Source organism: Rhinoderma darwinii, chromosome 8 (assembly GCF_050947455.1).
Source record: "Rhinoderma darwinii isolate aRhiDar2 chromosome 8, aRhiDar2.hap1, whole genome shotgun sequence".
Lineage (NCBI taxonomy): Eukaryota > Metazoa > Chordata > Amphibia > Anura > Rhinodermatidae > Rhinoderma > Rhinoderma darwinii.
In genome coordinates, this window is record NC_134694.1 from 8,518,695 (window position 1) to 8,544,933 (window position 26,239).

At 46.5% G+C, this 26,239-nt stretch overlaps 3 protein-coding genes across 4 annotated transcripts; 1 reads left to right on the top strand and 2 right to left on the bottom strand.

The window, feature by feature from the left end:
* Window positions 1-423: 423 nt before the first annotated feature.
* Window positions 424-5,797, bottom strand: UXT (ubiquitously expressed prefoldin like chaperone). The gene is made up of 6 exons (XM_075834891.1): window positions 5,591-5,797; window positions 4,105-4,186; window positions 3,316-3,383; window positions 2,554-2,661; window positions 961-1,024; window positions 424-631 (listed from the first exon to the last, which is right to left on the bottom strand). The coding sequence occupies exons 1-6, from the start codon at window positions 5,650-5,652 to the stop codon at window positions 584-586; spliced, it is 432 nt and encodes a 143-aa protein (XP_075691006.1). The 5' UTR covers window positions 5,653-5,797; the 3' UTR covers window positions 424-583.
* On the top strand, window positions 5,774-9,671 carry EMC3 (ER membrane protein complex subunit 3). Its single transcript, XM_075834890.1, has 8 exons — window positions 5,774-5,979; window positions 6,607-6,664; window positions 7,489-7,582; window positions 7,663-7,767; window positions 8,258-8,339; window positions 8,409-8,488; window positions 9,082-9,164; window positions 9,495-9,671. Exons 1-8 carry the CDS (start codon window positions 5,825-5,827, stop codon window positions 9,585-9,587), a joined length of 750 nt encoding a protein of 249 aa, XP_075691005.1. The 5' UTR covers window positions 5,774-5,824; the 3' UTR covers window positions 9,588-9,671.
* Window positions 9,672-10,818: 1,147 nt separating this feature from the next.
* Window positions 10,819-24,811, bottom strand: CDK16 (cyclin dependent kinase 16). Of its 2 annotated transcripts, XM_075834892.1 has the most exons (17): window positions 24,646-24,811; window positions 22,068-22,203; window positions 20,592-20,750; window positions 18,793-18,923; window positions 17,729-17,854; window positions 17,574-17,630; window positions 17,010-17,124; window positions 16,276-16,370; window positions 15,545-15,607; window positions 15,112-15,235; window positions 14,030-14,150; window positions 13,616-13,713; window positions 13,259-13,364; window positions 13,140-13,182; window positions 12,834-12,924; window positions 12,499-12,570; window positions 10,819-11,840 (listed from the first exon to the last, which is right to left on the bottom strand). In XM_075834892.1, exons 2-17 carry the CDS (start codon window positions 22,192-22,194, stop codon window positions 11,800-11,802), a joined length of 1,569 nt encoding a protein of 522 aa, XP_075691007.1. In that variant the 5' UTR covers window positions 22,195-22,203; window positions 24,646-24,811; the 3' UTR covers window positions 10,819-11,799. The 2 variants fall into 2 exon arrangements, with proteins under 2 accessions (XP_075691007.1, XP_075691008.1); XM_075834893.1 differs by lacking the exon at window positions 20,592-20,750.
* Between the last annotated feature and the right edge of the window lie 1,428 nt (window positions 24,812-26,239).

Sequence of the window (26,239 nt, forward strand, 5' to 3'; positions counted from 1 at the left end):
TACATATATACACACACACACATTTTATATATATATATATATATATATATATATATATATATATATATATAAAAAACACCCCCCCACCTTATATGTGTAGGACTTCTCTTGGGCCCCGATCCAGATGTATCAGCACTGTATGTGGAGTGGGTTGATATGCTCGCCATACAGCCCACCCTTTGGAGAAGCCCCCTATAGATGTCTATGTACACAGCCCGTGCATGCTTCTTCCATGGAGAGAGCTGCGTACATCAAGATCCATGTCTCAGGCTCATCCATACAGTAAGCTATAGGTGTACATCAATACATGAGCTCCTACGCAACAATTGTGGCCCCTTCACCCGCATGACAGCCCCCCAAAGAAGAAGAACGTATTACATGTCAAATGTTCCCATATTAAAAATTGATTCATTGTCCATCAGATTTCTGCACAGAACAACCAATAACGTTTATTTGACAATTAGATGAGGATAATTCTTCACTGCCGGGCTCTGGACGCAGACACGTACTGTACGTACACATGTGGGTGCTCATCCTCCCCCCGACCCATTCACCGCGGTGCTGAGACTTATCTAGTCTTTTACTACTGATTTACCGGCTCATTAGGCAGATCCTGTAATTCTCGCAGACCCTGGGAAAAAAAAAGCAAAAATAATCATCAATCTAATGAAATCGTGAACAATCAGGACTTTAGGAAAGCTGGGTGACAACCTCTGTAACGGCAGCAGTAAATAAACGGGTCGTCCCAATTGGAATTCTCTAACCCTATGGGATTATCCAGAAGGGACCACCCCCATAACCAAAGTGTTAATCATCCGGCAATATACGGATATAATGTATGTAAATCAATGACGCAACGTCCTTCTCTGTCCAATAGGTAATAGGCCGACCCAGCCATTGAGGAGGCGATGGGTCAGAATTAGATCTACAGTCCACCTCTAACTCCCCCAGGGGTCTCACCTCTAGAACTAGTCTGATATGGGCCTTTATGTTTGCGGCATCTTTGGTCAGATTTTCACTGATCCTAAAAAAAGGAAAACGAAGTGTGAGACACAATATATACGTCATAGTAACAATCAAATCTAGACAAGACATGTAGCTAGTCCAGTCTAATGTAAATATGTCCTGTAATGGCTAGTCTAAGCTTGTCTGGTTTAATCTATGTTTGTCGAGTCTCGTTTGGCCTGGCTACTCTAGTATCATATAGACAAAACTAGCCGATAGACGTAGAGTACGTAACGCGAGACCTGACAAGCCTAGATAGTTCTATATTTGACTGGACTAGCCTACATACATCTAGACTATAGAAGACAAGACTAGCCTTGATGTATCAAGATTAGACAAGACTAGCCAAGATACATCTAGATTAGAAAAAAAAAAAAACTAGCATCCATACATGTAAATTAGACAAGACTAGCCAAGAAATAGCTAGATTAGACAAGACTAGCCAAGGTACATCTAAATTAGAAAAGACAAACACTAGCCCAGATATATCTGGATTAGACAAGATTTAGTCTAGATTAGACAAAACAAGACTAGCCTAGATACTTGTAGATTAGACCGGATTTAGCCTAGATACTTGTAGATTAGACAGGATTTAGTCTAGATTATAGAATACAAAACAAATCTTGCTGCATCTAGATTCGACAAGACCAGCCTAGATAAATCTAGATTCGACAAGACCAGCCTAGATAAATCTAGATTAGACAAGACCAGCCTAGATAAATCTAGATTAGACAAGACCAGCCTAGATAAATCTAGATTAGACAAGACCAGCCTAGATACATCTAGATTAGACAAGACCAGCCTAGATACATCTAGATTAGACAAGACCAGCCTAGATACATATAAAGTAGAGAAGAGAAGACTACCCTTGATAAACCTAGCTTAATACTAGAGTAGTCCAGGCAAATCCACAGAACAGGACACTCGACAAATCTGATTTTGCCTAGAATTATCTTGTCTCATCTAATCTAGGCTGTGTCTAGTTTATATTTGTTGAGTTAAGTCTTGACATGACTAAAGATCCTCTTACATGGCCGGTCTCGGGCCACATAAACGAGCGCCGATCAAAGAGACAGCTGGTTGATCGGCGCTCATTGGCTCCAGTCACATGGAGCTATGGATGGGGACGAGTGGTCGTTACTCCGATTGCTCGCCCCCATACGTTATCATGTCGGCAGCGCGTCTCCCTGTTTACACACCAGGATGTGCTGCCGACAACGATATTTTACTTTCTTAAAACAATACGACCAGCGGATGATCCAGCATTTGCTCGTTCATCAGCCGGGCGCTGCATGAACGGGCGCTGCATGAACGGGCGCTGCATCAACGGGCGCTGCATCAACGGGCGCTGCATCAACGGGCGCTGCATCAACGGGCGCTGCATCAACGGGCGCTGCATCAACGGGCGCTGCATCAACGGGCGCTGCATCAACGATCATTTGCCCAATAATTGGCCGGTGTTAAAGGACCTTAAGGAAACGGAGGATGGATTTGGCTAGAAAGTTGATATCCATTAGGCAGATTCATGCGTCTCATAAACCTCCTTACTCCGTCAGCAGTGTGTTCTTCTTCTCAATAAACTTGAGAGCTTCATCCAGGGTCAGCTCAGCGTAGAAGCCAAATCCTAAAGCCACAAATATCTTGGAGGAGTCAGGACTGAGGAGGAAAGAATAAGAACTGTGTGAACACGGAGGAAGGACACGGAAGAGGAGTCAGTCAAGAAGAGCGGTCAATGCTACGGGATACATAGGAGGATGGTGGTGATATTGAGCTCCTGCTAATGCAGTGCAGACTACTGTTCCCTGTTATCAGCCATTTCAGGCTGGGTGTAGCATTCTTCAATGAGATGAGTGCCAGGTAGTGCCGATATCCTCCAGGAACATTTACGTCCATATATGTCACCCCTCCTATTGCATACAGGATTCCCAATTACAACGAAATTCCTTTAATCCGGCATCCAACAATCCGGAAATCCTGATAATCAGGTCCCATTGACGCCGGATTAAAAGTATTTTTTCTGTACATTTGGGTGGAACGATAAGAAAAATGAACAGGAAGACATTTATGCCTCATGCAGACGACCGTTGTGGCACTCGGGCCGTTTTTGACGGCATCCGACTGGCACCCGATAGTCTTCACGGACCCATTCACTTTAGCAAGTGAAGTGGGTCCGTGAAAAATGATCTGATTCAAGGAAAGATAGAACATGTCCCGTCTTTCCACGGATCACTGATGGGACTCGGACTGCGCACGCGGCGTTGTGCATGTCAGGAAGAGCGGAGATTGGGTAGAGTAGTATTGGTCACTCACACCTCAGCATTTACGTAGAAATTGCAGCCCAAGTCGACCTGTGTCTGGAGGGGTCCGGACTCCAACTCCTGCGGGAACATAAAAAAGTTCTTATGAACGCATGGACATAAACTCGGCTTCCAGGGTACGTAAGAGGGGGAGGGGCAGCGCAGCCTCGTGCTATTCCTAAGGGCTATGTAAATATTTGTTTCACTTCTTATACATTGATATTTTAGGTTTACAGTTTCTGCCTGTAGGGGGCGCAAGCATGACCACTACTGGAGCAGTGTTCGGCCCTGTTCACGCTGAGTTTTGTGCCGCGGTTTTAGCCACGGAAACCACGGCAAAATACAGCCAAAATTGCCTCCTATTGATTTCAGTGGGAGGTGGACGTGTTTTTTTCCCGTGAGCAAAAAAAAAACAAAAACGCTCGTGGGAAAAAAGTGACATGCCCTGAAATCAATGGGAGACACATATAAACGTGTTTTTTGGAAAGTTTTTTGCCGCGATTGTTGGTGCAGTTTTTTACGCTGTTTTACGGCAAAAACCGCTCGCGGTTGTTAGATCTGTCTGTTGACGAAATAGCTAAAAAAAAAACGCGCCAAGAATCGCATCAAAAGCCGCGTGTGGTACAAAAGAATGGTCTGCCTGCAAAAAACCCCCCATGTGAACACAGCCCATTATGCAGAGCGTCAGGAAGGGTCGTTCTACGGGGGGTTCAGACCTTTATAAATAAAAGAAAAAACCCAAAGACAATGGTCCAGAATGGGGAATAGTGTGCATGGGGCTGTTAAGGGTTAAATGCTGCACCTGCAGTCTCTGGATGACGTTCTTCAGCTGCAGGTACTGGCTGATCTTCTCATACACACTGTCACGATTTTCCAACACGCTCCTGTAAAAAAGAAACCGGTAAGATTTATCTAGAACGACTGTAAAATCATAGGAATCTGTAAACCGGAGGCAGGCTGACCGACACCGCTCATAGAGACATGACCGACCGCCCGGCACCGCTCATAGAGACATGACCGACCGCCCGGCACCGCTCATAGACACATCACCGACCGCCCGGCACCGCTCATAGACACATCACCGACCGCCCGGCACCGCTCATAGACACATCACCGACTGCCCGGCACCGCTCATAGACACATCACCGACCGCCCGGCACCGCTCATAGACACATCACCGACCGCCCGGCACCGCTCATAGACACATCACCGACCGCCCGGCACCGCTCATAGACACATCACCGACTGCCCGGCACCGCTCATAGACACATCACGGACCGCCCGGCACCGCTCATAGACACATCACCGACCGCCCGGCACCACTCATAGAGACATCACCGAAAGCCCAGCACCGCACGTGGGTGAACCCTCCGGCAGACCACGCACGGGGGGCGCACTCTCCGGCAGGCGCCGCGTACAGGGGGGGGGGCTCTCCGGCAGGCGCCGCATACGGGGGGGGGGGGGGCACTCTCCGGCAGGCGCCGCATACGGGGGGGGGGCACTCTCCGGCAGGCGCCGCATACGGGGGGGGCACTCTCCGGCAGGCACCGCATACGGGGGGGGGGGGGCACTCTCCGGCAGACACTGTATATGGGGGCTACTCTCCGGCAGACACTGTATATGGGGGCACTCTCCGCCAGACACTGTATATGGGGGGCACTCTCCGCCAGACACTGTATATGGGGGGCACTCTCCGCCAGACACTGTATATGGGGGGCACTCTCCGCCAGACACTGTATATGGGGGGCACTCTCCGCCAGACACTGTATATGGGGGGCACTCTCCGCCAGACACTGTATATGGGGGGCACTCTCCGCCAGACACTGTATATGGGGGCACTCTCCGCCAGACACTGTATATGGGGGCACTCTCCGGCAGACACTGTATATGGGGGGCACTCTCCGCCAGACACTGTATATGGGGGGCACTCTCCGCCAGACACTGTATATGGGGGGCACTCTCCGCCAGACACTGTATATGGGGGCACTCTCCGGCAGACACTGTATATGGGGGCTACTCTCCGGCAGACACTGTATATGGGGGCACTCTCCGGCAGACACTGTATATGGGGGGCACTCTCCGGCAGACACTGTATATGGGGGGCACTCTCCGGCAGACACTGTATATGGGGGGCACTCTCCGCCAGACACTGTATATGGGGGAACTCTCCGGCAGACATTGTATATAGGGCTACTCTCCGGCAGACACTGTATATGGGAGCACTCTCCGGCAGACACTGTATATGGGAGCAGGTCGCATGGCGGGCCGTGTGGTCACGTGTTACGCACCTCAGGTCTCTCTGCAGAGTGTCCGTCACGAACGCCTCGTACTTCAGGACCTTCTCCTCCATGTCTGGAGCAGCCCCGGGGCCGCTACAACCGCACAAGCTCTGACGTCACGGAGCGGTCCTCCAGTCACATGACTAGTAATGACGTACTAGGCACCGCCGCCGCCATCATTGTTCCTGGTGGAACTAACGAACCGGAAGTTTTCGGCTTCTCTTCTTTGACCTCCCAGGCAAGATGGCGAGTCCGGAGTTACTGCTGGACTCCAGTATACGGCTGTGGGTTGTGTTACCCATCGTGTTTATCACCTTCTTCAGCGGCCTCCTGAGGCATCATGTCACCCGGCTGCTGCAGGGGGAGAAGAAGACTGAGCTGGAGCCGCTGAGTGACAGGTGTGGCCCCTCTCCCACGTCATCAGCTTATGTGGCCCCCGGTTTCCCTGCGCCTTCAATTCATGTGGCCCCTTGAGCTGTGACTCCTCCCCCTCATGTTCATGTGGCCCCTTGAGCTGTGACTCCTCCCCCTCATGTTTATGTGGCCCCTTGAGCTGTGACTCCTCGTTTTTATACAACCCCTTGAGCTGTGACTCCTCCCCCTCATGGTTAGGTGGCTCCTTGAGCTGTGACTCCTCCTCCTCATGGTTAGGTGGCTCCTTGAGCTGTGACTCCTCCCCCTCATGTTTATGTGGTTCCTTGAGCTGTGACTCCTCCCACTTGTTTATGTGGTCCCTTGAGTTCTGACTCCTCCCCCTCATTTTATGCGACCCCTTGAGTTCTGACTCCTCCCCCTCATTTATATGCGACCCCTTGAACTGTGATTCCGCCTACTTGCGTCATGTGATCCAATTCCTGGCATCACCCTTCTGCGCTGTTTGTCATTCCGCGGCCTCATTGCCCCTTCGCTGTGACTCCTCCCCCCCTTTTACCCACGTTACGTGGCCCTTGAGTGGTCACCCATTGCTTGCCCCTCCCCCGCTCACCGTTCTATTACTAACATGGTGTCCTCCTTCTATTTCTCAGTCAGGTTTTGATCCGAAGCCGAATCCTTAGGGAGAACGGGAAATACATCCCGAAGCAGGTGAGTACCTCTGCGGCAGATGTAATCATGTGACCCAGCTTTCCCAGGAATGGATAACTAGCAGAATCGAGGAAAGCTTCATCTTCTTAAAGGGGTTTTCCAGGACTTTGAAACTGGTGATCGACCCTTAGGACGGGTCATCAATATTAGATCAGCGGTGGTCCGACCCCTGGCACCCCCACGATCAGCTGATTGTAACACAGCGCCTACATTCAATAGTGGCTGTGCCTGGTACTGCAGCTCAGTCCCATTCAAGTACACAACCACTTCCGAATGTACGGAGCTGTGTCCGGTACGCAATGAAGAGGCCGGACTGCTGCCGCCCCTTCCATCAGTTGATCGGTGGGGGTGCCGGGAGTCAGATCCCCATTAATTCGATATAGATGACCTATCCTAGGGGTGTCATCCGTATAAAATTCATGGCAAACCCCTTTAACGACAACCTTCTCTAGGTGTTGTGGTGTCGGGGGTTCAGATCACCATCCACATCACTACTCACACGTATCTGACCCTGTACAGGCCTGGCAGGATGTAGATATTGATGTAGATGGTGATTATGGATCAGGATCTCAAAGTGGTGCAGCTGCATCTCCCCTCCCCAAAGTGTCTCCCGGGGGGCTGATGCTACAGATATTGGGGGGGGGGTCTCTCCTCCACCTATATTTTCACTATAGATGGGGTGTGGCTTGACAAACCCCGATGCCCGTCACTTCCAGTGGGTGAGGGTCAGCTGGCAGGAGTTTCCTGTTGGGGGGGTGACACCAAGCAAACTAGTTTTTCGATGTTCCTCTCAATGCCGACCGTCTCCACTCTTGCCCCCTCAGTCTTTCCTCATGAGGAAGTTGTATTTCAATGACGCAGAGACCGGCTTCTTCAAGATAACCAAAAGGAAAGTGACGCAGAAGAACCCAATGACAGGTAGATCCATAACGCCCCGGTGTCCACACCCGGAATGTAGACCACTACCTGATGAATTGTATCCCCTTTCCAACGCACAGATCCCTCCATGATGACGGAGATGATGAAGGGCAACCTCACCAATGTCCTCCCCATGATCGTTATTGGAGGATGGATTAACTGGGCGTTCTCGGGCTTCCTTACAAGTAAGACTTTGTAAAATATCCGACTCTTAAAGGAGACCTACCAGAAGAAACTTTATAAAAGACCCCATTGTGTACATTAAAAATGTGAAAACCGTTTTCTAATATCTTATTCTTATACTGAGATATGAGCACTTGAATATACAGGCCCAAAGCCTGAGGCTGCACTACTGAGAGTTTCAGATGACAGATGCAGTGTTGTCATGGAGACCTGGTGTGGATTTAAATCACTATCCACATCTCTGTTCACACATCTGACACTGTTCAGGCCAGGTAGGATGTAGATCTAATGTATATGGTGATTTAGCATCAGAATCTCTGTAGTGCAGCCTCTGGCTTCGAGCCTGTAATTTCAAGTGATCATATCTCCACACAGGAGCGAGATATTAAAAAACGGATTTCACATTTTTAATGTATGCTAAAGGGTCCTGCTTTTAGGGGCTCCATTGATGAGGCAAAGAAAAGACGTGTTTCTTCAATCTTGTCTTTCCAGCAAAGGTCCCGTTCCCATTAACGCTGCGATTCAAGCCCATGTTACAGCGCGGCATTGAACTTGTGTCTCTGGACGCGTCTTGGTAAGTGTATCTTCTGCTAGACGTCCCTGCAGCCTTAAACCGTAGATCTGACCCGTGGGTTTCTTGTAGGGTCAGCTCTGCATCCTGGTACTTCCTCAACGTATTTGGCCTGAGGAGTATGTATACACTGATTCTGGGACAGGATAATGGTGAGTGGAGCGGCACAACCTCATATGTTCCTATAACTGATCTTATGTTGTACTTCCCCTTTAAGGCTCCATGCACACGACCGTGCCCGTAATTACAGGTGCGGACAGCCGTCTGTATTTACGGGCCGCGCTACCCTTCTAAAGTATGGGAGCACGGTCCATAAAATAAAGAAATAGGACTTGTCCTATTTTTTCGGCATATTTCTACGGCACGGACACCTTCCTGTAAGTATACGGCAAAGTGTCCGTCGGCCATAGAAATGTATGGGTCCATAATTACAGATGATTTTAGGGTCGTGTGCATGGGGCCTAAGGGTGTACGTCATCTTCTGATTTGTCACGGTGATTATAGGCGGGGGCCCATGAGCTCAGTTGAAGGGGCCGCAGCTCTGAGACCGAATTAGGGCTTTCCTATGCAATTCTTACACCGGGCCATAGATATCCATTCATATCTGGAGGGGTTTCGGCAATGTATAGAACGCACCCCACCCAGATAGGGAATCGGCAGGGTCTGAGCTCACAGAGCAAGTTGCTGATTCATTTACAGCAATATATAACCTATTGCACCTCTTTGGCTTGTATCTACCTTCCAGCTGCTGACCAGAGCCGTATAATGCAGGACCAGATGACCGGAGCTGCTATGGCAGTGCCCACCGACACCAATAAAGCCTTCAAAGTAAGTACGCTCACAAAAATCTCCAGAACCACACAACATTTTTGTAAGCATGAAGAGTTTACAACCATCGTCGGCCATTTTGCTGACAACGGAGGATTGGTTTGGGTCACCCGGCCGATACATAAACACTTTTTCTGCTTTTCTCTACTCTGGCAATCTCATGCATGTTACCCACCCTCTTCTGTGTCTGCTAAGGGGAATGCACTGAGGTTAGGAACATCCACATGACAGCCCACATCCACCCTGGGAAGTAGCCAGAGGACCTCCCAGATAATTGGTATGAAATATGTTAAACTGGAAATGGACTTGAATGTTTTCCCTCTTGTTTAGGCTGAATGGGAAGCCATGGAGATCACAGAACACCAATGGGCACTGGAGAACGTGGAGGAAGATCTCATCTCTAAAGATCTGAATCTGGAATAGTCTTCTGTGCGGCCAAAGAGACTCTAGATTGTACACAGTATTTTTTCTTACAGATTGCCAAAATAAAGTCCTGTAATATTAGAATATCATGGCTCCTGGAACTGTGTGGCCAGATGGGTGACTACCGGGATTAAAAGGATCAGGACATCGGGATTTTTTTTTATATACAACTTCTGTTGTTTAAAGGGACACTCCATGAAAACTGATACACTGTGTTATGACTAGTGCAGGGTCTGAGGGGGCGGAGCATGAAGTCTATCTATGGTGTGCTTTCATTTCCTGTGTCATGCTCCACCCCCTTAGGCCCTGAACTGGGCATTACCATGTATCCATTTTAATCGGAGTGTTCCTTTAATCTTATTTTGATGAATCATGCAAGGCTTATGAATAAGTAAAAATGGTCAAGGTGAAGGCTCCCGAGAACAAGGCACCCCCTAATCTCAACCACATTATAAAACATTTTTTTTATTTGAGAATAATCCAGTTTATGTCCACTATGAGAAGAAGTGACTGTCTGCCGGCAGTAGCTCTGGTAACTATATGTCCCAGTATGCTTTGCCCAAGACATTACACAGAGATGTGGTCAGATCACATCCAGCAGAGTTATATAGATCATTCCAAATTGTAAGCAGGTGTAAGGCCCAGGAGAGGCTGCAGACTGTGCTTGTGCAGCAGCATGCATGTCATTGGCAATGTGCAAATTCCAGGCCACTGCTGAGAAAAGCAGAGAGGATTGGTTGGCAATAGCCTTACATCATTTACAGGTAGCAGCAGTATACACACACTTAAGGAGATTTGTGGTGGTCACCCAGTGCATCCTGGATTGCAGCCTATTTTATTATTCTGGTGGCAGCAGTGACCTCATTATAGGTGAGAAATCACATGGGAAACGTTGGTTTTCCAGGATTTTACATCGATAACCAATGGATCGGTGAAAGTCCTGAACAGCAAAACCCGACACCAACGTCCATAGACATGCGGCTGTGTCTAATACTGAAGCTCGGGCCCATTAGAGTAGCACCATACACAGCGTTGTGCTGATCCCCCACGATGACTGATTGATGGCCCATTCTAAGGATAGGTGATCAATGTGAAATCCTGGCAAACCCATTTAAAGGGGGTTTTCCAGGCTTCTACATGGATGACCTATCCCGCGATTTGGGGTAATACAGTCCAATGTAGAGCATTTGGTGGCGGTGGGGAGTACAGAGAAGCACATAACAGGCAGATATTGGTTCACGGTTTTAATAGTTGTTCATACATCTGATATGTAGCAGGAAGAGGGTTCACGGCCCTTTCCTTGCTCCTCCCCTGGGTGGCAAACTAAAAGGGACCAGAGTAGGGGAGGGCTGCAGAAGACCTGCCCATGTATACATACACATACATATATATATATAGTCTTCCTATTCCTGCTCACCCGCTCCGTTCTTGACATGCTTTGGTACCTGCACGCGGTTAGTGAGGACTCTCGTAGACGAGCCGCCTCTATAATACTGACTTCTCCTGCCTCGGGTACAGTCCTGCATCGTAATTCCTGAGAAAAGTTAAGCGACTAGACCTTGGAGACAACGTTGTCACCCGGTCTTCGTCTTCCATACCTTCACCCATCAAGAGGAGCGACTTACCCACAGTGTGACCTTATAGGACACCACTCACCAAGGTCAACTCTAGAAGATACAAGACCTTCCCACGTTCCTCTTCCCACCATCCTACAAGAGTAGCGTTCTTCCACGGCATCAGTCCATCCCCCTCCCTCGGTTGCCATTTTTTGGTACCCCCTTCCACCATAGACGAGTCTGGAGTTAGAGTGAAGTCTTGATCTCTCCTCAGGGTAGAGATATACAGATGTTCCAGGTCACGTCTTCAAGTAGAGAAACTAAACACATCCTAGTACCCCTGGGAGTAGGGTAGGAAGGGCGGGCACACAAGGAAGAGCAAGGAGAGGACATTCGGCAGGGGCATAACGGTATGACACACGGCGGGAGTGTGCCCAAAAAGTCCCCGCAGGAACAGCAGCAGATCAGCACATAGTGTCTGCACGGCAACGGGAAAGATAATATGGGTATGGTAGATGCCACATGCTGGCACTGCTTAACGTCCACTTGTCCACCTACTGCAGGCTCAAGGAGCGTTCAAGTCAGACTCTGCCCCGGCCTCGGGCTCTTTCTGCCGTAGGGCCACTCGCTTGTTTCCAAGACAGAGCTCCAAGTGTTCAACCGAGAACAAGGCTGAGCCTACGAGACTGTATATGAGCTGCAAGGGGAAACAAAGCGTCAGGTCTCATCATGTTCAAGATCTCTGCTTGCTGTCGGTGAATAGAATTATTCTAATTGACATCTAGCTCAGAAAATGGCGGCACACAGTGTAGGAGGTTTGAAGATTCAAACCCCTCCTCCTCCTGGCACTAGCTAGAAGAAGGGAGGGGGGATTGTGTGAGGACACTAGAGGGAGTGTGTCCACCCCAAATTTGCAGCATAAAGCAATGAGGTTGCTTTACCACATTGACCATGCTGCAATTTTGGGAACTGCTCCCTCTAGTGGCCAGCACATGGAAATGTTATAAATTAGAATCTAATTTATAATATTTCCTGACTTGTGAAAAATTTTAAAAAATTAAAACAATGTTTAATCACTCAAATAATAATTGTTTAACTGGAAAAAAAAATACAAAATTCTAGCGACACATTCCCTTTAAAACCATACAGTTAATACTACACAGGGAGGGTCTGTCACAGTTGTATTCAGTCTAGGACTTGGGGGGGGTCTTCAACCTGTGACTCCCCAGCTGTTGGAAAAATACAACTCCAAACCTGCTGGGAGTTGTAGTTTCATAACAGCTGGAGAGATACTAGTTGCAGACCCTCAAGTCTAGACAATCCTCTGCAGCTGCCCACCTACAAAGGGGTCTTACCGGGTTCCGTGGCTGGCCTAAGCTTGTTCTCTTCCTCCAGGTGTATCTCTTTCAGTGCAAAGATGGAAGTAGCTAGCGGAAGGAAAATGGCACAATTTTAGTATCTCTGATTGACACCTAGTACAGCCATGATCACCCAGCTTTCCTGGAGTCCTGAATGGCAAGTCTTTCTTAATATTCAAAGATATCCTCCCCCCACTCCCACATACATAGGCAGATATGACGTTCAAGACTGCTGAGTGACCACCCCAATGGACGGCCATATTGGCTGTTTCCCAGGTACTGATATAACTGAAGAGGATAACTATTTACTGGCGGAGTCATGTGGCACTCACTGTCTGGTAGCTTCTGAACCCTTTCACCCATTTCCTGGAAGTAGAAGTGTTTCATGGCTTCCTCTGCGGAGATCCTCCTCCTTCCTTCCAGCTGGGGAAAAATGAAATCCTTATTCAGATCTTCCATGATCCAATTTGATCACCCCCAGTATCGGCTGTAGCAGTGGTCTGCAAAATGCGGTTCTCCGGCTGTTGCAAAACTTCAACTCCCAGCATGCCCGCTGGGAGTTGTAGTTGTGCGACGGCCGGAGAGCCCCAATTTACAGACCAGTTGTATAGACGACTCCAATTAACGTCCACACTTACCTGCAGGAATTTGGAGACGAGGTTGGCTCCATCTGAATCCAACCTGGTGAGGACAAAGCATGGAATTAGAGGAACAGAGGAAGAAAGGGGGATGGGCAGTGGTCAGGGTGGTCCCATACCTGGCGGCGTGTTTCTGTATAGGGTCTGGATAATATTTGGGGTAATTGTAGGATTTAAATTCTTCATTAGAAAGGATCCCGGGCCACGTCTCTTCAGTGGGTGTTCCTAAACAGAGCAGGTTACAAAAAAAATATATAAATAATAGATAGAAAGTGAAATTCCTTTAATCCGGCAGTCTGATAATCCAGCAACATGTGGAATTTCGGAATCCCTGTCAGAATTGTATATCCTTCGTATGACTGGTAATCCAGAATATGTGACAATCCAGGAGTTACCGGGACCCATTGATGGCGGATTAAAGGACATTTCTATATATGACGTGCTGACCACGCGTTTCGATCTGACGTGTTACTTACCGAGTATCCGAAAAATAAAGTGCAGTTGTTCCTCCACGGTGGATCCTGGGAATAGCGGTCGCCCCGTAACCATCTCGTAAAAGATGCAACCGACGCCCCTAAAAGATGTGGAGGATAAATCACTTTGACAGTTATTCTAAGCCGCCATCGTACAGCGCATCAACATGAGCAGTGATCATGGACCTACCAATCCTCCCGTTAACTTACACTACAGTCAGCCGCCATCCTGCTTGAGATGGCTGATAACAGGCAGCAATAGCTTGTATTAGACTGCAGGTTTAACGGCACAGTTATAATCATTTCGATCTAATAGATTCCCTCCCCCTCACAGACACAGAAGCTGCATCCCCCTCCTCCCTGTTTTGTATTTTGACCCGCGGCGTGCAAACATCCCCTATTGTCCAGGTCACTTACCACATGTCGATCTGGGTGGAGTATTCCGTGGAGCCCAGAAGAATATCCGGTGGTCGGTACCACAAAGTCACCACTTCATTGGAGTAGGTTTTGGTGGGGATAGATTTGGCGCGTGCCAAGCCTGGAAAAACACGTTATATTAGTCCACCACAATAATCGTCAACTCCACCCAAAATGCACCGATCCTCCACAATCGAATCCTTCAAAAAGTGTCATATTTTTGGTGTCCGCCATAACAGAACATAGATCAGGAAATGCACCAGGTCTGGGATCAGTCACCATTGGGAGCATGTTGGCAGGGCTGGTCTGTGGGGTGTGCGACCTGTGCCATGGCACAGGGCGCATCACTCCAGCAGGTGGAAGGGGGGCGCTGCGCTGGCTCCCTTCCCCTGCTTGTATTTTTGAAGCACCCGGGCTCGGCGACTCTGCAGCTGCCTTTCTGCCCGGGCGCTCCTTCTCTGCTCACAGCGTAACTACTGCCATAGCGGCTGCTACAGGGCCCGCAGCATGAGGGGGCCCATGCCTGATGGCGCCACTAGCTGCCACAATGTCTGCTGCAGTGGTAGTGACGCTTCATTCAATAGTATCTGCGTCTTTAGGATGGCCTACACAAGGATCCCGTCGACGTTGTGGAGCAGTTCCTTTCGTCGCGGGAACGGGGCCTAGGTGAGTATAATTTTTTTGATTTGTTTGGGGGACACTGTCTACAGGGGGGCTGTATAGCAAAATCTACAGGGGGCACTATCTATAAGGGGGCCGTGTGTGGCACCCAGGGGAGGAGAGGGGGTGGCATAAGAGGGCATTATTTATACTATGCGGGGGTCACAAGGGGGCATTATACTGTGGGGGTCACTAAAAGGCATTATGCTGTGGGGGGCATTATACTTTGTGGGGGCACTAAAGGGGCATTATACTTTTTTATGGGGCATTTTTTTTTTATCATGGGGTTGGGGCGCCGAAAGAAAGTCTCACATGAGGCGCCATCTATCCGGCCCTGCATGTTGGGGCCCAGTGATCGAAATTCGAGAGATTGGGATGAAACACCGGCAGGGAAGACTTCTGTAAATTTTGGCCTCACTTACCAAAGTCTGCAAGTTTGAGCTCCCCCTTCTCATTGATCAATAAGTTCTGCGGTTTGAGGTCTCGGTGCAGAACCTTACGTCTGTGACAGTACGACAGTCCCCGAAGAAGCTGGAAAAGAAAAAGCTACAGAAAGAGGAGAAGGTCACATAAAGGAAAAGTCCAGTCATCACATAAACAACTAAAAGGATAGATAGATAGATAGATAGATAGATAGATTAGAGCAGCTTCACAGGGAACACCCACTGAGCTCTGAACCTGCAGCTACACAAGCAAGTCCAAGAAAGCAATACAGAATGGAGCCACCCTGTGCCACTCAGGGTGGAGCTTCGTTGTGTGTGCTACCTACAGTAACTGACCTCTGTGTGGCTAGAGGTAATTGGCAATTGTCTGACTCGTATACAGTGATGTTTCTTGAAGTTTCCCCTTGCTTACCCTGACGTTGTGAAGGTTTATTAAGTTCCCACAATCGTCCAAATACTGCTTCAAATCTTTGTCCTGATTGGAGGAAAAAATAAAAATGAGCATACATGACGAATTGTAGAACTACATGTTAATGACATGATGAGAAAAGTGTTCACATGTTAAATAGGGTATGTAGACTTCTGCAACAATTTCTCCATTGCATCTAAAATAAAAATTTAAGCAACTAGTCTTGATTAAACACGCTGTACCATTTATGTGTCTCCATGGTTACAGACTACAGGCAGACCGTGTGTAGTCTGATCCTACAGTTGTGTCACCTAATGCCCCTCTTTCTACTAATCTCAGCAGAGGGCAGTGGCGTAACATACAGTATGACTGCAAATCAAAATACACACCATGGAGACACATAGGTCTGCATAGGAGCTGTATACACAAAACGGTAGAATGGCAATCAAGACAAATTAGTTCTGCAACAGCTGAAGCGCCGTTGGTTAGACAATTGGCGCTACAGAGTGTCACCTTCCGAGTTGCACAATTCGGCTTTTGCGCAAGACGACACCGCACTTCCTATTCACTTCTATTGGTGTTACGAGACCTGGATCACATGACCCAAGACAGGTCACCCACCTACATTTGGGATCACAGGGTATTATACCTCCCCCCCCCCCCACAGATCCCACCCAACAGTCATGAAGCATGACTGTGCACTTTATTTATAAGAACCCCCTCCCCGAACTCACCAGATACTCAAAGACTAGAGTCAGGGTCCTCTCCGTGTGGATAATATCGTGAAGAGTAACAATATTTGCATGTTTCAAGTCCTTCAGAAGGGAAACTAAGACAGAAGAGGTTTAGAAGATCATTCATCCATTATTGCAAGTGCTCTCCTGTACATGAATGCAAATGAGAGGTTGTCACAGCCCCGCCCCTTTTACCAGAGGAGGATGCAGTTCAGAGGCGTCCAGATCCTCAATGCAAACTCTGTAACGTGGCCCCCTACCTACCATGTGCCATTTATAATACTGGTATCTGCTGATGTGGCAGAGGCTCCTTTTGGACCCCCTCAGGCACTATGGCCCGCTGCCGTTGCACTCCCTATAGCTATGCCTCTGATGACGTCATCATGTCCAGAATCTACTATGGGATGCTCTCCCTCACAGTCAAACCTTATTGCCATTAAGAAATTGAATTGAAGATCATGTTGAGTAGAGTTCCCCTTTAAAGAGGTTCTACCCCTTTAAGACCACAGCATTGAAGTAAATGACCATAAAAATTACAGCCAATACACTGTGGCTGTGTAGATGCGTAGGGCTGGTGGGGAGTGGCGACCCTCCCTCTCAGAGACATTAAATTACCAACAGACAGAGGTCACCTTTCAATCCCCCCCCCCCCCGGGACGGTGGGGTGGAGCTGTATCTTGGACACTGTACGGTCAGACCTCCATGTCTTCTCCGTCTTTGCCCATGGTACGCACCTTCCCTGATGGCTGTACATGGTGCACCTTCTTCATGTTCCAGACGAATCTCTTTAAGAGCCACCAGATTCTCCGTCAGTTTACTCCGGCCCTTGTAAACAGTAGCATAAGTACCCTGATGTAAGAAGAGAAGAGGAACGTAGTTAAAGAGACAGTGACCCCAAAGTCTATATTCTCTAAATATAATCTATTAATCCCTGTTATCAGCCATTTTTGAGGCTCTAGTATATGTGGATAATATCAGCAGTTTTATCACTTTTATAAGAATACTGTCCCTTTAAGGAACCGTCAATCAATCGAACATTCTACCACTATTGATTTAAAGGGTAACTCCAGGCCGGATGTTCAGCTCCCCGAGTACTTAGTGATCTCATCCTCAGCTTTATTCAGTAGCCATGTTACTATATTATTAGACTTTCCTGAGTTTTACACAAAACTTACTACAAGAAATGCTGCACTTTTTATTGGTGACAACCAGCCTATTCTTTATGTGGTAGTCACAGCCCCGCCCCTTTTCTAACATCACTTGCCCTTCTCATTACCAGTACTGACCGTTTTACTTACCTCTCCCAGTTTGTCTAATTTGACATAGGTTTCCAACTTTCCAAAACCAATCTCCGACTGTAAGAGACGATATCGAGAGAGATCCAAAAATTAGAATGGGGGGAGGGGGTTATAATTATTGGGGGTAATGAGTACAAGGCTCCAGGACCACTCACCAGAGAGACTCTTCTCAGTCGTCTGCTTAAAGGCTTATCAAATGGGGGGCTACTGAGAGCCAGTTTCTCAAGGTAGCCCTCAGGAAGACGGATATCGGCCGGGAGGGACAGACGCTTATTTACATCCTGGGGGAGGAAAAAGACATAAGACTTAAAGGGGTCCCTGAGTTAATAGTCTGGAATCAGGATGAGGCGCAACTTTCTAATACACAACAGTCCCGAGTCTGTCTCTGGGCGCATAATAAAAATAAAAGATCTGTCAACAGCAGCTTTTTGACAGTTTCCATGTAGAATTAGACAGGAATCTTACTCTACCTGGAAACTGTCAACAAGCTGCTGATAAAAGGTTGTGTAAATAAAGTTTGATCATTGTATAATGAAAAGTTCTGCAACTTTCTAATATACTTTCTCACCATTTTCAATATCTCTGCTTGACTGGAAACCAGCATAGAGATAATACTTCTCACAGCTGAAGGTTTGTTACAATTGTATCCATTCTAGACAATCCTCTGTGTGCCAAAAACATCAGCTGCACAAATCTCCTGTGCTGATAGTTTGTTACAATGTATCAGTGCAGGTAAAATGTATCAGTCTGGAGTTCTGGTTGTTTAGTTCACAGAGGATGGTCTAGACTGTGTGCAATTGTAACAAACTCTCAGCTTTGACAAATATTAGGTAGGTCTATACTATTCTTTTTAACCTCTGAATGTAAACAAAATAGTTTCCATTTGCTAACAGCAAGTAGAGATTTTGAAAACGGTAAGGAATTGAAATGCGAAGTATGTTAGAAAACGGCAGAATCTTTCATTATACGATGACGCTTTCTTTGCATAAAAGTGGACGACCCCTTTAAATAACTTATATTAAAGGGTACCTATGATATGATCTGCCCTTTGTACTAATCAGGCCTATAAATGGCATTACTAAACAGGTTTGCCATTCAGGGGACTTGGAAAGCTGGGTGACCACACCTATGAAAACTGTCACGGCGGCCACATTGGTTGTCACCCAGACTTACAATACACAGATATATCTGTGAGACGTTTCAAAGACAGCAGGTTTACCTCTGTGGATATTTTGCGTGCCGCGTTGTTCCTCATCCTGACCCGGACTGGTGACTGCACCTCATCAGAAGAGCCGGAGGCCTGGTCGCTCTCCCCGTCAGAGCCCATCTTCAGGTCTTCATGTACAATCTCTAGACAAGGGGAGCAGGTTTGTCACACAACGGCGACTTGGAGATATGACAACCCACAACACTATCTAGACGGTGGCTATTTTTGGGCAGCCAGAATACTATGTTTGAATGTGGAGTTCCCCTTTAAATCTGGTGCCACAACTCCAGAATCCTTTGAGACACAAATCGGTAATCGTTTGAGAGGGCCTGGGATCAATGACAACGTCCAGAAGAGCAATCACAAAGCGTTGGAAGGATTTTAAAAGGATGGAAGCAATAGGAATCTATGAGAACGATGTATTATGTTATGATGGGAAGATGCGGTGCCAGCAACATGTCAGAAGGGTGTGGTGCAATGGTAACGACACTGCAGCGAGTGTAATGCAAGAGCAAGGACGAAGCCATACGCAAAGTCAAGTTAGTTGCAACAAAGGGTTAGCGGAAGGAACACTCGAGGTACCGCAGATCAGCCTAACCAGTTCTGGGGGGGGGGGGGGGGCGCTACTGCTAACCTTGTAACGGATTATAGAGGGATCTTTGAGCTCATGGGGCGAACCCATAGACTGTGCTAATCATGTATCTTCATTATCATTAGCTCTACATATTTTTACACCTCCAAAAAAATACATCTCTTGTAGCTATTTGGAAACCATCATCAAGTAGGCTAACTGCTTATGATGGACTTTATTATGATTTTATTTTTTTTACTCCAAAGATGGTTTGTGGGAATAACCGGGGCATCTAATCTCATTAACATTATAATAATTGCATTGGGTGATCGTAATAACAACAGGATATATTGTTCTCAATGTACTAACAATAATAATAATTACATATCTAGATCTATAAACACTAGCTTGCTGATGGTTTCCTTTTTTCCAACTTCATAGTAATTTTGTAGTCTTTATACAACCTTTTTGTTAGTAACAGGCGGTCACTAGTGATGTTATAGATCACATTCACCACCAGAGGGCGTACAAATAGGACTAACTCTACTGATACATTGTAACAAACCCTCTGCTGTGTAAGTAAGACTAGGCCAGGACAAGTTTTTTTAGCCCCTGAGTGTAAACTAAACTGTATCCATGCTAATATATTTAACCTACACTGATTCATTGTAACAAACTATCATAACTGGTGTGCTGCTGATATAGTTAGCTCGCATTTAATTTTCTAGACTGTAAGAAACCCTCAACTGTTAGAAGTATTACACATGTACAGGCTCTGGATGGACAAAAAAACAAAACAGAATGTTACCATTCACTGACAGCAAGCAGAGATATTTAAAAATACTGGGGAATTGATGCATAAAGTATATAGGAAAGTTGCAGATGACCCTTTAAATATAATGAATGGAGGGTGCAAAGGGCAGAAGGAGCACCAGCCGAGTCTCCACAAACACTGGTCATGGTCCAGTTCTGTTACTATGTGGGTAGTGTGGGCTCTGAGCAGAAAGGGCATGATTGGCAGATGTCTCGTTATGCCAACCCGAATGACCAGGCCAACCATGAGAATATTTTTGGATAGAATTTTTGCACATAGGTAAACAGGTGGAAGACGACCATCTCAGGAGGACACACACACATGGGTGTGCACACGCCAACATTGACCCATGACCTGGAGGTGGGCACTCACAAGGCCTGGTGTGGCGGTTATGCACGCCCGGTCTGCAGGTGCACACACACGTACCTAGTCGGCTGCTCCGGTTCAGGTAAGAGCTGAGGCTCCGGCAGACGGCACTGTGCGGCCGGGGGATTGGCGGCTTTTGGAAGGAGCTGGCGGTGTAGTGGTGCAGGAAGGATTGCATGCTGTGGGACGAAAGGCTTCTCCCATTTCGGACGATGGGCTCTGAGGGGGAGGGGGGGATCAGGACAACAGGAAGGGTGGAAGGCAGGGCAAGAATGGGGCAGAGATCCAGAATAAGAACCACAGGAAAATGGGGAAAAAAAAGACAAGAAATATGGAAACCAAAAGAAAGCACAGAGGATGGTAAGGAAGCCACGGCAAAAATCACAGAGAAAGGAGGAGGATGGGGGGAAAACAAAATGGAAATGACAAATTTCGGGGGGAGAAGGTGCCAGAGAAGAAGGGAAAAGACAGCAAGGGAAGAATAAATTAACTTAAAAAGAAAATAAATCATACAGATTCAACAAAAAGGAACCAAAGATAAAAAGCGGAAAAGAAAATTCCCTGATTTTAACCCAAAACCAGCAGCATGCAAAGCGGACACTCACCAGCGAGACCTCCAGTAAGACATGGCATGTGAGATCTACCTCCATGGTGCCCTACACCCTCACCTACCCGGTGCCAGCTTCAATCTCATGCCAACATACCCATATCCACTGCCTAATGGGGTTTCTACTCTTATCAGGCATCTTCCTCTCAATCACCCGCCTCCCATTTTACCCCTTTTCTCATCTTTACCTTCAGCAGATATGGAAGCCGTCATGGTCAGGGCGCTCTTACTCTCCGCAGACGACCATAATATATGTCCGTGTGACGGCCGTTAAAACAACGGTCACACGGACGCATGTATTTAAATGGGGCCGTTGTTTCAATGGACCGTGTGAAGAGTCCGTTGAAGAATAGAACATGTCCTATTTTGTTACGTTTTTACGGATCCCTCCATAGACTCAAGGGATATGTGAAAATGGGACCCGCGCTGGGGCAACTCAGGGTTTCCCTATTTTCGTCTGAATTCTTCCTAAGGAAATGGCGGAAAGAGGCCTCAAGGGTTCCCAAACGAACCCAAGGTCACTATGTCCTGAGGACAACAACCACAAGCTAGTGCCCAGGTCCAACACTACTACTGGATCCAAAAACTTCCTCTGCCACCAGTGGTGGGTTTCTTCCGTTTGAAATCAGTGGAAACATCAAGAACAGGTCAACCTTAAGGAACCTAACCTTATATATTAGGGAAGAGCATGGTAGAAAAGTTGGCCCCACACCCTGGTTAGACACCACTCCTTTCTGATAGTCGAACATCTATTTCTAGTGGTCCTACCATAAATGCTCCAACGGTTCTCACCAAACATCCAGAATTCCCGATCGGAGGACATACTTGCAGCAGTAACAGAACATAATTGCCATCTACCATATACTCACCTGCGTACTCTCACCCAACAGTGCCATGCTTTCCTCAATGGTCTTGGCGGTGCTACCTACCATTATCACTGCTGCCATTGTCCTCCATGGTGATCTGCTCCGAGTGGTCTCCAGGGCTTTTTTCCGCTGTCCTTCCACCCCGGAGGGTCATGGAAAGCTGCCTCTTGATTTTCTTCATCCGGTCCATGGCTGCCAGCTGATAAAATGTGGAAAATATAGGTTACCCACTAAAACGGAGGAATCAGGACTTAGATGGTCTTTTTAGTCATGTTGGGTGGAGTTAACATGAGCACCACTAATGATCAGAAGTGCTTCATACCAGACATTGAAGAAAATGTTGCTATTGTGGACCCCTTTAATCTATGTCCTATGTCTTTCCGATGACAAATGTTCATAAAAAGTTTCTACACTTGCATCCAAAGTGAAGAACCTACTCTACTTGATGTGGCCTTCAGGGACAAGTCCATACCTCCCATTGGAAATATAGCAGCAATACAGAACTGGTCCTACATCCCCAACAAAGTTATGGACCTATTGGTACAATACGTAACCAAGGAAGACCATGCTCTTGAAGTGTAGACCTCTTTTAAGCCTAGAAACCTAAGATGAGACCCATGATATCCCAGATATGATGTTGCTTTTGGATGAAATTATTTTTTGACCATCCCAAGAACCTTTTATTATAATGATTCAGTTCTGAGTGCAATTAGATGGACGTTCCACCATGTTTTTTGTCCTGAGACCATATACAAAAATATATTTTGATATGATTTATGGGAATATCATTCCGATAATCACCATTGAAATGGAACATTAGTAACGGAAACGACAGTAGACATAATGTCTATCAATTCAAGAGGGATCCAAACAGATTTCATTTGGTTGAAAACCCCACCGTCGCTTAGGTTAACCCTAAATCGGTTGGGTAAGTGACCCCATTATCAGTAAGTCTATGGCCAGTTTTACTCTTGTAGGCATTGGTTATTGGGAAGATCTTTCGTCTTGGGCCAGGGATACATGAAGGCTTGAGATTGGTTGGACGACTCCCGCTGCCACCTTGAGCCGCAATCCTATAGTAGTGAATGGGGCTAGTCATGCCTCTGTTGCGGTTCCCATTCACCTATATTGGGGTACGACTGACCCTCGACTTTAAGACGCACTTAGTCTCCATTTGGTCGTATGTTTGGTCTATGGATAGAACTGACAGTTGTTGAAGCGGAGGAGTCGCCATTTTCATCTATCTCCGGCCTTATGTTCTGCGAAAAAAAAAAATCTCTATAGATGTGCGAGCGCGGCTCATAAAGCCATATGTTCTGCTGCAACGAGATCTTTATTTCTATACATTTTTAATGAATGGTTATAGTCTGCAGGGTGACACGACACATAAAGCCGGCGCTGGGGATGTGCAAGTCGTATACAGCCATAGAGAGAGGGGTGACGGGAGATATGGGTGGTGGAGATATGGAAACGCAGGTTCATAGGGTTATAAGGGGATAGTAGGAACGTGACGGGATATCAGGATCCATGGGAGGTAACTGGTTAATGAAAAATACAGACATCAAAATAATCCTTTCTAGAATATCCTACTCCTCAAAGTCAATACGCCTTAAAGGAACACCAACCCTATTATATTAATTTTACCCATTTGTTGTACAGTTCAGTGGTTTCTATTGTTCCCTGTTATCAGCCATTTCAGGCTGACTGTAGTGTTCATGAATGAGATGAGCGACGTCTACTGTATGACTTAGAGGGGGTGTCTTCATCAGTACAACCTCCTTTTTGCTCGCAGCTACTATGATGCTAAGCTGATCACGGGGGGTCCGGCTGCGGGTAATGAAGAATTTGTGAAATCTATAGGCGACCATGTAGTACATAGTGGTGCCGAGTCCTCCAGAGCCGCTTCGACCTCTGGCTAACCCTGGGGGTCCTGATCGGGGGACTGATGGGACAATCGTTTTAAAGAGAACCTATCCTATTTTCTATGAAAAAAATGACCACTAGACATACAGTGGCCGAATAATCTAGACCCATGGGGTCTTTACCCGCAAATGACGGAGAGACAGATTGGTGAATACGTTGCATTATTATTATTAATACTATATATAATGTTAGTAGAACCACCCCCTTTAGTTACGGCAGTGCTCTGATAATAATATGCGGGGGCACCGGAGTCCCACCATGACTCTTTGAAGTAATTCCAAGGTGAAGCTCGCCGCAGCTTGTCTTTCCACTAAATCCGATACTAAGTCAAGTCACTACATCCTCTCTGCTATTCCTAGACGTACTCACATGGCGCAAGTCAAGCCAAAACCTCTAACACACATAGTGTTAGCAAACAGCAGTCCCGGGGTCTTAATTTAACCCTGTCCTTCCCATGCATCCATCATCCCCACCCAAATCCGACTCTACCCCAGTCACCGAATCCTCCCCTCTTCTATTCCTATACATCCACCACCGTTCAGTCTCAAGTCTCTGCTATTCCTGTATCCCCCTCACACGTCTACAACATCCTAATCCCCAGCTCCCCTGCAATCCTTCCCCCACAATGCACTGCTCTTGTTGTTTGCAAGGGAATGGCTGCAGCCCAGCTCCTGACCCACCCCAGCCTGGTGCATGCAGCAAGAGGGACCCCGCTCACCCTGTCTCTGGAGGGCAGAGAGTCAGTGGCATGAAGCAACCAGTCAATGACATAGAGCAGGCCCGGCCAGGTCCCTGTAATCCTCTGCCATTGTTCCTGTGCAGTCCTCCCCCTCCTGCTGCCTCCTCCTGTCCATCTCGCCTCCTCCAGTCACTCTCTCTCCTCCTCTTCCTGTGCCCCCTCCTAATGCTAAATCCAGGGCCACCCAGTGACACAATGTGACAAGCTCAATGCAATGTGACAAGCTGCAGGCGATGTAAAGAACAGCAACCAATGTAATAAATTAGAAACAATGTATCAACCATCACACCGTGTAACAAACCTGCATGCAATGTATCAAACCTTTCTACAGTACAATAACCTGCATAAAATGTATCAAACCTTTGTGCAACATAACAACCTGCATACAATGTATCAACCATCACACAGTGTAACAAACCTGCATACAATGTATCAAACCTTCATGCAACGTTAACAACCTGCATACAATGTATCCAACATTCATACAATATAACAACCTGCATACAATGTATCAACCATCACACAGTGTAACAAACCTGCATACAATGTATCAAACCTTCATGCAACGTTAACAACCTGCATACAATGTATCCAACATTCATACAATATAACAACCTGCATACAATGTATCAACCATCACACAGTGTAACAAACCTGCATACAATGTATCAAACCTTCATGCAACGTTAACAACCTGCATACAATGTATCCAACATTCATACAATATAACAACCTGCATATAATGTATCCAACCTTCATACAATATAACAACCTGCATATAATGTATCCAACCTTCATACAATATAACAACCTGCATATAATGTATCCAACCTTCATACAATATAACAACCTGCATACAATGTATCCAAACTTCATACAATATAACAACCTGCACACAATGTATCAAAACTTCATACAATATAACAACCTGCATACAATGTATCCAACATTCATACAGTATAACAACCTTCATACAATATAACAAGCTTCATACAATATAACTACAGGCATACAATATAACAACCTGCATCCAATGTATCCAACCTTCATACAATATAACAACTGGCATACAATGTATCCAACCTTCATACAGTATAACAACCTGCATACAATTTATAAAACCTTCATACAGTAAAACAACCTGCATACAATTTATAAAACCTTCATACAGTAAAACAACCTGCATCCAATGTATCCAACCTTCATACAATATAACAACCTGCATACAATGTATCCAACCTTCATACAGTATAACAACCTTCATACAGTATAACAACCTTCATACATCATAACAACCTGCATCCAATGTATCCAACCTTCATACAATATAACAACCTTCATACAATATAACAACCTGCATACAATTTATCAAACCTTCATACAGTAAAACAACCTGCATACAATTTATCAAACCTTCATACAGTATAAGAACCTGCATACAATATAACAACCTGCATACAATGTATCCAACCTTCTTACAGTATAACAACCTTCATACAATATAACAACCTGCATACAATGTATCCAACCTTCATACAATATAACTACCGGCATACAATATAACAACCTGCAT

Excerpts from the sequence above, each read along its gene's own strand:
- UXT (XM_075834891.1), bottom strand. The coding sequence starts at position 5,652 with ATGGAGGAGAAGGTCCTGAAGTACGAGGCGTTCGTGACGGACACTCTG. Across the intron at positions 1,025-2,553 it reads AAGAACACACTGCTGACGGA|GATCAGTGAAAATCTGACCA; the intron begins GTAAGGAGGTTT and ends TCCTTTTTTTAG. Across the intron at positions 632-960 it reads ATATCAGACTAGTTCTAGAG|GGTCTGCGAGAATTACAGGA; the intron begins GTGAGACCCCTG and ends TTTTTTTCCCAG.
- EMC3 (XM_075834890.1), top strand. The coding sequence starts at position 5,825 with ATGGCGAGTCCGGAGTTACTGCTGGACTCCAGTATACGGCTGTGGGTT. Across the intron at positions 7,768-8,257 it reads GTTCTCGGGCTTCCTTACAA|CAAAGGTCCCGTTCCCATTA; the intron begins GTAAGACTTTGT and ends TTGTCTTTCCAG. Across the intron at positions 8,489-9,081 it reads GATTCTGGGACAGGATAATG|CTGCTGACCAGAGCCGTATA; the intron begins GTGAGTGGAGCG and ends TCTACCTTCCAG.
- CDK16 (XM_075834892.1), bottom strand. The coding sequence starts at position 22,194 with ATGGACCGGATGAAGAAAATCAAGAGGCAGCTTTCCATGACCCTCCGG. Across the intron at positions 15,608-16,275 it reads CTCTAGTCTTTGAGTATCTG|GACAAAGATTTGAAGCAGTA; the intron begins GTGAGTTCGGGG and ends TCCTCCAATCAG. Across the intron at positions 12,925-13,139 it reads TCGTCTCCAAATTCCTGCAG|CTGGAAGGAAGGAGGAGGAT; the intron begins GTAAGTGTGGAC and ends ATTTTTCCCCAG.